At 59.2% G+C, this 10136-nt stretch overlaps 1 protein-coding gene across 1 annotated transcript; it reads right to left on the bottom strand.

Moving 5' to 3' along the window:
• Positions 1–309: 309 nt before the first annotated feature.
• Positions 310–8404, bottom strand: Comp (cartilage oligomeric matrix protein). The gene is made up of 19 exons (XM_051169552.1): positions 8281–8404; positions 7970–8055; positions 7638–7689; positions 7097–7266; positions 6219–6356; positions 5961–6035; positions 5722–5880; positions 5535–5639; positions 5343–5450; positions 4894–5053; positions 3516–3634; positions 3315–3367; positions 3048–3229; positions 2728–2906; positions 2571–2619; positions 2058–2254; positions 1078–1250; positions 549–688; positions 310–473 (listed from the first exon to the last, which is right to left on the bottom strand). The coding sequence occupies exons 1-19, from the start codon at positions 8354–8356 to the stop codon at positions 427–429; spliced, it is 2268 nt and encodes a 755-aa protein (XP_051025509.1). The 5' UTR covers positions 8357–8404; the 3' UTR covers positions 310–426.
• Between the last annotated feature and the right edge of the window lie 1732 nt (positions 8405–10136).

The following is a 10136-nucleotide window of genomic DNA, read 5'->3' as shown; positions in this document are numbered from 1 at the left end:
CTTTGTATTTTTTGCGCCCTTTGTAATGAAATGTAATAAAAACCCAATGTTTTCGTCTGGGCCTCTTCCTCTTTTTCCTCTCTCCCCCCACCTCATCCTGCTATAGCTGTGCCACACACAGGCCTGAGCCCCTTGCACACCTCTCACTGAGCCATTCAGTGACTTTAGGGTTCCTCAAACCTGAGCATACCTTGGAATATTCTGGGGATACCAGCTTCTTTAGTGAGTCAAATGCCCCAGGCCATCTTAAGGAGCACAGCACAGGCCTAACCCCTCACCAACAGAGACCAGAGCCAGCCAGTCCCCCGCGGACACACTTTATTAGCCTCTCCTCCCCTGGCCAGACACCCCTCCAGAGGGATGCCAGACCCCCCCCAAACACAGGCCACCACAGTCCATCAGGCAGCAGGGCCCCACTTAGGGTCCCTAGGCCCTCCTCAGCCGGTTACTCTCATAGTCCTCAGGGATTGTATCTGCAGGTTGAAATGCGACAGGTGAGCAAGGCTCTTTGGAGCCACCCGAACCCTGCCCACTGGCCCCTAGCTCACCATTGCAGCGGTAGCGCAGGTTAGCCCAGATGATGTTCTCTTGGGAGAAGCAGAAGACGCCCAGGCGGCCACCACGCATGGCCGTGTCCAACACCACGTTGCTGTCAGCTACCAGCTCAGGACCCTCGTAGAAGCGCACCCTGTGAATGGGACCAGTGAAATGAGATTGCCACACTCGGCCCCCCTCTGGTTCACTCGAGATACAGGCTGGGAAGGGATGCTCCTTCAGTTTCCCTCTGAGAATGTGCCAAAGCTGGGTGGGGTGGCGCACGCCTTTAATCCCAGCACTCAGGAGGCAGAGGCAGGCAGATCTCTGTGAGTTCAAGGTCTACAAAGCGAGTCCAGGACAGCCAAGGCTACACAGAAAAGAAAAGAAGAGAATGCATGCCAGGCGCCCTGTACACAGGAGGTGCTGAGGACCACGTGCCCAGAGGCCCGTGCTGTACTGTGAACGCAGCCCATTTCTCCTAGAGCTGCCCCAAAGTGGCGCATCCCCAGCACAGCTCAGCAGCTGCAGGGTGGTCCCCACCTGATGTAGCCGACTTGAGGCCGGTGCTGCAGGAACCAGCGGTAGGATGTCTTGTCCTTCCAGCCCACGTTACGAGGATCCTTCCATAGCAGCCGTACCTGGGATGCCGTGTCACCCGTGTGCCACAGTGCGTTTCGGAGCTGCTCCCCGGGACCCGTGGAGGACTTGACAGCCTGCCACAGCCATGGGAGGGAAGCGATCAGAGCCGTGTCTAGTGGAGCAGGCCGAAGTGGACTACAAAGAAGGCGCTTGGGGCAGGGGAGAGCAAGTGAGGGCTCCCGGGAGGAGGCAAGTGGGCATGCTGGAAGTGTGTAGATTGCCTTAGCGGTGCACAGGGACTGGTGGCTTGTAGGGTGCTTGGATAAGCTGGGATCTAGAGACCTTGGGGACCTATTGTGGCTGCCTGTGGGAGGATATAGGGTGTCTAGGGAAATTTAGAGCTCTGTGACAGGCTTGGGAGCCCAAAGGGACATGCGGTGGCCTTAAGGGAATTTTTTCCTATTCTTTTTTGGGGGGAGAAGACAGGGTCTATCTTTGATTTTTTTTTTTTTTACTCCATGTATGCGTGTTTCTGTGTGTGTGTGTGGGTGCATGCACCTGCAGATGAAGGGTGGATGTTGTCAGATTCATCAATAGCTTTTCTACCTTATTCTAATCAGGCAGGGTCTCTCGATGAAGCCTGGGGCTCCTGGTTGTGGCTAGTCTCACTAGCCATCTTGCTCTGGGGATCCTGTATCTACCTTTCAAGGCTGGAATGGCAGGTGGGCCACCATGCAGACCTAGCATTCATGTGGGTTCTGGGGGCTCCAAACTCCAGTGCAAGCACCTTAGCTGAGGAGGCATCTTCCCCATCCCTCCTGGAAGGGTGTCTGGGGGCTTGTGGGGAGCTTGAAGCCCGTGGTAGTGACAGTAGGTGCGACGGTGGGAGGGGGCAGTGTGTGCAGGCCACAGGGACCAGGAGGGCACAGTCCAGCCAGCACCTTGAGCTGGATCCCTGGTTCAGCCACTGCCCGGAAGGGGTTCGCCTGCCAGTACGTCTGTTCCATCTGTTTCCACATGACCACGTAGAAACTCGAGCTGTCTTGGTAGCCAAAGATGAAGCCAGCATAGTCATCGTCAGTGGCCGTGTTCACGTGGAACGTGCCCTCGAAGTCCACGCCGTTGAAGGCCGTGTAACCTGCGGATGGGAGGACAGAAATGGAGGCCACCGTCAGAAGTCAGAAGTACTCTTATTCTGGACATCTCAGAGCCAGGCCCCGCCCCTCCCAACCAGGCTCCCCCAAACAAGGCCACACCCCCAACATACCATACCATCGGCTTCCATGCCCTGGCTCTCAGGGATCCCGCCCCCTGCCGTGCTCCCAAGGCCTCACCCTTCCCAGGTCCAAACCATTAAGTGCCTGTCCCTCCAAGGCCACATTAGGCTGACAGGTGCTGCTCTGTGGCCACGCCCTCCGTGGCCACGCCTCCACCCTCGCCCCGCCCCTCCTCACCCACAGCCAGGCCGGGGTCGCTGTTCATGGTCTGCACGATCTCCATTCCCTGGTGAGGTTGGAAGAACAGGAGCCTCAAGAAGGCGCCCAGTGGTGCCGTTCTTGCTTGAGGGGACACGTGGGCTCCCTTAAACCGCCACCCCGGCCCTGGCCGCACCTGATTGAGCACTACCCAGTTGGGATCGATCTGCGCATCACCCTCAGGGTCCAGCACAACCGTCTGGAAAGCCCTGAAGTCGGTGAGGGTAACCTCGGCGTTCTCGGGACACACATCGATCTTGTCTATGACCTTGTCGGCGTCGAAGTCGCCCTGACACGCGTCACCCACGCCATCCCCTGAAAGGGGGTGGCACACCAGCCGCCACTGTGGACTGAGCTCAAGCCCCTTCCAACAGCTTGTGCTAGCTGCTGGCCACGCCCACGCCAGACACCGCCCCCTCCACACACTGGCTGCCCGCCACGCCCACACCCCCTTACGGTCATTGTCCTCCTGGCCTGGGTTGGGCACCAAGCGGCAGTTGTCCCGGCTGTCGGGGACTCCGTCGTTGTCGTCGTCGTCATCACAGGCGTCGCCCCTGCCATCGTGGTCTGAGTCTTGCTGGGCGCTGTTGGGCACCGTGGGGCAGTTGTCTCGGGAGTCCTGATGTCCGTCCCCGTCCCTAGAGTGTGGAGATGGGGACCATGAGACTCTGGGAGGGGGTGGTCACATGCCACTCGGCTGCCACCTCCCTAAGGGCTCCTTACTTGTCTTGGTCACTGTCACAGGCATCCCCCACAAAGTCGTGGTCCACGTCCCTCTGGAATGGGGTGAGGGGTCACAGTCGGGGCTGAGGACTCAGAAGCCATCAGCACCCCCAACACCACAGCGAGGTCTTCCCACCCCCAGCTTGCCCTTAGCAGGACCCATCGTGGCCCCCAACTAAGCTCACATAGAAAGTGGCCCACCTGGTCCGGGTTGTCTTTTTGGGGACAGTTGTCGCAGGCATCCCCGACACCATCACCGTCGCTGTCGCTCTGGTCAAAGTTGGGCACCTGGGGGCAGTTGTCAGCTCCATTTCGTATTCCTGAGACAAATCAGGGAGCTAAGGCAGGGTCTTAAGAATAGGGCCAGGCCAGGATGGTGTCATCACAGCTCCATGGGGTCTTAAAGAGCCGACAGCCAAGAGGCTGGCCCAAATTCAACCTCTGGAACCTATGTGCCCAAAGAACCCACTCCTACAGTGCAGGTTGCCCTCTGACCTCCACATGCTTGTCACGGCACACACAGGTGCATGTACACAGAATAGAAAATTAAAATGTAAAAAAAAAACGCTGGGTGTGTTGACACTCTAAAGGTAGAGGCAGGCAGATCACTGTGAGTTCAAGACCAGCCTAGTCTATATAGTGAGTTCTAGGACAGCTTCAGCTACATAGACCCTGTCTTGACAAAAGTAAATAAATAACTTTTTAAAAAAAAACTTGAAGCTGTGTGCCGGGCGTGGTGGCGCACGCCTTTAATCCCAGCACTCAGGAGGCAGAGGCAGGCGGATTGCTGTGAATCCGAGGCCAGCCTGGTCTACAAAGCGAGTCCAGGACAGCGAAGGCTACACAGAGAAACTCTGTCTCGAAAAACCAAAAAGAAAAAAAAAAAGAAAAAAAAAAAAAAAAAGAAGCTGTAGGCCGGGCGTGGTGGCGCACGCCTTTAATCCCAGCACTCGGGAGGCAGAGCCAGGTGGATCGCTGTGAGTTCAAGGCCAGCCTGGCCTACAAAGTGAGTCCAGGAAAGCCAACGCTACACAGAGAAACCCTGTCTCAAAAAACCAAAAAAAAAAAAAAAAAAAGAAGCTGTGTGCTGCACGCCTTTAATCCCATCACTCAGGAGGCAGAGGCAGGTGTATCTCTTGTGAGTCTGAGGCCAGCCTGTCCACATAGTGAATTCCAGGACAGCCAGGGTCATGTAGAGAGAGACCTTGTCTCAAAACAACAACAATAACAAAAGTGTAAAATTTAAAAAGTATGGACAAGCAGGATGTGTGTGTGCACACCGTCATCCCCAGTACTCAGCCGCGGACCACAGGGGGAACAGAGGCTCCAGGCCATCACCTGCTATGTCACGTGGAAGCCAGCCCAGGGCGCTACACTGAGCGTCTGAGAACTCAAGGGCATCTCCCTGGACGGTAGACGGATGACATTCCCCTCCCTCGTGTCTCAGCCCTCTTCGCCCAGACCTGGCTTCATGTTTCCCCCGCTGCTTGACTTTGGCCACACCAGGCCACCTTTCAAGCCTCGCAGGCACTTCCACTTGGGAAGACAGGTCCCACCCCTCACTTCCCAGCACGCTCACGGTCGCCATCAATGTCGTCATCACAGGCGTCGCCCCGCCCATCCCTGTCTGCGTCTTTCTGGTCGTCGTTCTTCTGAGTCCGGCAGTTGTCGCACGCATCTCCCCACTTATCGCCGTCCGAGTTGCGCTGGTCTGGGTTTCGAACCAGCGGGCAGTTGTCCTAGAGGGCGGGGCAAGTGAATCGGGGTCAGCATGGAGAGTCCGGGATCATGTCCCGGTTGCCTGGCAGAGGAATAGAAAAGCCTTAGTCTCGCTTCCCGCTGGAGCCTATGCGGTGTAAGGAGAGAGACTCCAAGTAGCCTTTCGACCCACACACACCGCGTCACACTTTCAGGTGCGCGCGCACACACACAAATAAATAAATGTAATAAAATTTAGAGATCACTTTCCAGACTTGCCCATCTCATCTCCAAGGAGGACCGAACCCAGAGGCCCTCCCATCGCCTTACCTGCTCGTTGGGGACTCCATCCCCGTCTGCATCTGGGTCACAAGCGTCTCCGATGCCATCTCGGTCCACGTCCTCCTGCCCCGAGTTGGGCACTGTCACGCAGTTGTCCTGGGGAGCAGGCATGCGGGGGGTGAGGGGCTGTCTATCTGGATCACCACACCCTCCAGGTCACGCCCTCCAGGTCCTGCTCACCTTGCGGCACTGGCGTTCTGAGCAGCGAAGTTTCTCATCCGGAAAACCGTCCAGGTCCGTGTCACGGCCGCACAGGAGTCCGTTGCCGGCCCAGCCGACAGCACACTGCACAGGGGAGTCGGTGGAAATGTCCACAGACACCCGAGCCCCGGGACCCCTCTTCCGTGACCTGTGTGTCTGCACTCACCACGCACGACCTCGAGCCGTCTCTCTCCAGGACGCAGTCTGCTTTCTCATGGCACGGACTGGGCGACCCGTCAGGGCAGAAGCGCTGCCCACGCCGCTGGCAGCCTGACGTCTGGTCGCCTACGAAGCCCGGCTGGCAGGGGCCGCACTGGAAGGAGCCCTGTGCGCAGGCGCGGTCTGTCAGCGGGTCACCCACCAGCGCCTTGCGGGCGCCATCCTCACCATCCCTGCCTTCCTTACCCGGGTGTTGACACAAACGGAGTTGGGGACGCAGTTGTGCTGCCCGGTCTCGCACTCGTTAATATCTGTGCAAACCTGGGAGGCAGAGAACACGGACAGACCACACAGGTTTCACCCGGGCCACGCCTCTTTGCAACCAGCCTTTCCACCTTGACTGCAGGAACTTCCTCGCCCGAAGGAGGATGTGGACCGAGTTTTCTGGACAAAATGCCTTCCATTCCCTTCTGCCATAAAAGTCAGGTCCCTTGCTCCCTTTACCTGTTTGTTGGTGTTGGCGAAGGCTAGCCCCACGCCCTCGTGGGTGGGGCCGCTGTACCCAGGGGGACACATTTCGCAGCGAAAGCCAGGGCTCGTATTGACGCACCGCACGCGTGGGAAACAGGGGTTAGCATTGCACTGTAATAAATGAACACACAGAAATATGGGCCCCAAGCTGGACCGCGAGAGCCCCACCTCGGGGCTTCCCGGATTTGGAAAGGAGTTTGTTTTGCTGGAGACAATGTCTCACTGCATAGCCCTGGCTGCTCTGGAACACACCATATACAACAGGCTGGCCTCGAACTCAGAGAGGTCTGCCTGCCTCTGCCTTCCCGGGCGCTTAAGGGTCATTAGCCAGTTCTTGGAGTAGGGGGCCACACGGGATGTAGATCCCCGGGGTCGCAGGCGACTTTGCCTTGATGGACATGGGGTTGTGACCCCTTAGGGGTGAGAAAATGAACTTGGGGGCCGGGCATCCCCAGCGGAGGGAGGAAGTGGCCGCCGGGGCGTGCAGGCACGGCGGCGGCGGTCGCCCCGTCGAGGGCGACTCTCCAAAGCAGTAGGGTGGCTGGGGCGAGCAAGCCCCAGTGGTGAGGAGGATTGAGGAGAGCCACTTCCAGCGTCCAAGGGATCGCCGGGGTGGGGGTCTGTAGGGGCAGAAGGCGTAGTCAGGGCGTGCGTCTGGGACAGTGATGGCGTTGTCGTGGGTGGGGCTCCCCCTGTAGAAGTGAGATCTTCTGGATTGGCGACCCGGGCTGCGAGGAGGTGGTCCGGGGGGGCACCCTCAGTGAATGAGGAGGTAGTTGGGGTGGAGGGAGTTTGTGGTGAAATCGGCCCGGGTAGCGTCAGGACGGCGGGGGTGTGGGGAGCCCGCGCACCTCATTAACGTCGGTGCAGTGCGAGCCGTTGCCAGTGTAGCCGGGAGGGCAGGGGCCGCAGCGCGTGCCGGTCGCCGTCTCCGTGCAGACCACGCCGGGAAAGCAGGAGCCGGGTCCGCAGAGCGGCACGGGACGCACGCTCAGGCCGGGGGTGCGGGCGGCGTGCATCCCTGGCAAGGAGGAGTTGTTAGACCACGACTGGGGGAGGGGCCATTTCGGCCACGCCCAGAGGAGGAGCCTGTTCGGCCGCGCCCACAGGAGAGCTTGACCCGCCCAGGGTGGAGCCGTTCCGGACCACGCCCCTCAGAAGGCTCCTTCTTAGCCCAGGCTGGGGCCCGGGCGTGCTCGCGCGCGTGCGCCCTGAGGCTGTGCGGTCCTCTGGCTTCGAGCTGTCCCGTGTCTTGTCGCATCTCCTCTGCCTCCTCTCCGGCGTCCGGTCCGCTCCGTCGCCGTCCACTCTCTCTCCCCGGACCCCTTCCCTCCCCCTTTTCGCTCTGTGCCTCCACCCCTCCTCCAGCCCTATGTTCCCAGCTGTGCTCACCGCACGCGTCACACTCCATCACCGTATTTTTCAGGAACGTGATCTCCTTGACCTGCGGGACAGGAGGTCAGCGGGACACCTCGTCTCGGTCCCCCTCCTCCTCCCACGACCCCCTCACTGGGAAGCCCGCTGCTCCCAGTCACCCACTTTACGCCTTCGTTTGCACAAGCCCCTGCCAGAGCCCCTGTCTCCCTGTCTCTGACCCTGTGCGCCTGGCCCTCGCGCCCTGTCCCTAGCTCGTTCCATCCATACTGTCCTAGTCTCTCTTCCCCGCTCTGTTCCTGCGCTGTCTCTCCCCTCTTTTCTTCTCTGTCCCTTCTCTGTGCCCTTACCTGCTGTCGCAACAGCTCCCTCACGTCCTGCAGAGCTGCGTTGGTCTCCTGAAGTTCTCGCAGCATCTGTGGGGCCAGGTCTCCACCTGCGTCCACAGGGACCACTGATGAGCGACCCAACCACTCCATCACCCCTCCTCGCCACTACGGTCGGTGGGGGGGGGGGGGACCACCAAGCTCCCGCTGCCTCATTTCTCAGCTTCGGACATGGCTAGAGAGCGGACCCCAAGCTCTAAGGAGCAGGAATCGCGCGAGCCTAGAGGGCACCAAGGGGCTCCTGTCCACCTATGTCCCCCACTAAGCGGCTTTACCCAGCGGCATCTGGCCCTGGCCGGTCGCCCGCATGGCAGCCAGGACGAGCACTAGAATGCAGGCGGAGGGGTCCATGGCGACGGAGCTGCAGCTGCAGTCTGCGCTCTTAAGCCCACGGCCTATTTATCCCCGCGCCGGCTCGGGACAGCCCCCGGGGCCCTGCCCAGAGCCCGCCACAAGGTAAACAGGCCGGGCTCTGCGTTCTGGGCCGCGCCCCACGGCCCCGCGGGATGACCCGCGTCTCATCTAGACATAGTGGGATCTGAGGAGAGAAAGGGGTGAGCCTTATGGAGTCAAGTGGGGCTCTCCACTCGCACTCCCGTTCACCATTGAGTGCCTGCTGTATGCAAGGCAATCTCTATCTGCCCCACCTTGAGTAACATGTTGGGGAAACAAAGTCATAAGTGATTGAGAGGTTCGAACTCACCCACTCTGGCGCCAACACTCCCATTTCACACCCTGCCAAGGGGGGCTGTGGGTGTGGCTCAGTCCAGGTCAGCATGAGGTTACAAGGATGTCAAGCCCTGGATTCCAGCCCCCTCCCCAATCTCCAGACAACAGAATCCCCAACAAAGAATGTCTGTGCCTCAGTTTCCCCCTTTGCACTGTTGAGGAAACAGTGGGGGTGCTGGGGATGGGTTGGGGGAGGGAACCTCAGCTTCTCGCTGGGCTGCGCACAACTTTGCTCCCCAGCCACTGGGGAGACAGCCTGTCATAAAAATAAAAACGTCTGGGAACTGAAAATTCTCTTTTCCTGGGCAAGCCACACTCTGAGCTGTAAAACACCTCAGCATCCAGGAACCTTAACCCTATCCACCTGGCTCCCTGGACAGACAAGTTGGGGCTCAGGGGAGTGGGACTGGCCAACCTGGGGCCACTGCAAGCCAAGTTGGGCTCCCAGGAAGATTTGATGTTCCAAGAAGTCATGGAGGGCTGACTGGAGGAGACAGACAGTCCAGGAGACAAAGAGAATAAAAAGAGGGTTAGATCAGTGGGGGGCGGGGTAAGGTGGCTCCAGTGAGGGGGCCATTGGAGGGGGCCGTTCTAGTTTCACCTTACACAAATGTTTTACACAAATGTGCCTGTCGGGGGTGGCACCCGTGTTCCCTGCTAGATACTTCCCAGGGATCCAGGAAGAAAGGTGTCCCTCAGCCTGTGTCAGAGGCAGCTAAGGCGGATGTGGAAACTGCTACACCATCACCCCAGAGGCGGCAGGGCTGTAGTGGGAAACTGCTCAGCAAAAGTCCTCAAAAGTACTGTGCCTGGGCTGCTGGATAGAAGGGCCCCCACGGTGGTGTGATCTTGGGGCTTAAAGAGAGTCATGGGGTGAGGCTGGCAAAGGGTAGTGCCAATGCCGCGAGGCTCCAGGTGTCTCTGGAATGCAACAGGGACACAGAGAGGATGACAGAGGGAGGAACTGCCCCGCAGAGGGAGGCTGGAGGTGGCCATGTTCAGAGAAGCCAGATCCCGTGGCATCCTCCCTGCCTGGCTGGGCTACCTCCTGTTTTCTTTGGCTCCAAGCATACCTAGGGTTGTTCTTGCTGACCAGCGCTGGAATTCTCCAGAAAACCACCACTGCCTGGTAGACCTGTGCCTCCTGCAGCTGAGGTAGGAGCACATGGCCGCCTAATGGGCGTCTGCCACAAGCCAGGCACGGGGCTGGGGCTCAGGACCACGTGGCCTCAGCCATAGCCACTGCCAAGCCCTTAAGGGAGGGTAGCCTGGGCTCATCCCGCCTACTGGCTTCCACCCTGGCTTTGCTCTGCCGGTGTGCCCCTCCTCTGCCCTCTGCTTAAGGCAGCATCCAACCCTCAGGCCTCCAGTATTGTCCAAGCATGGCTCTTCCTGAGGCACA

Source organism: Acomys russatus, chromosome 27 (genome assembly GCF_903995435.1).
Source record: "Acomys russatus chromosome 27, mAcoRus1.1, whole genome shotgun sequence".
Lineage (NCBI taxonomy): Eukaryota > Metazoa > Chordata > Mammalia > Rodentia > Muridae > Acomys > Acomys russatus.
Note: the sequence above shows the minus strand (reverse complement) of the source record. Positions and strands in the feature narration are given on the sequence as shown.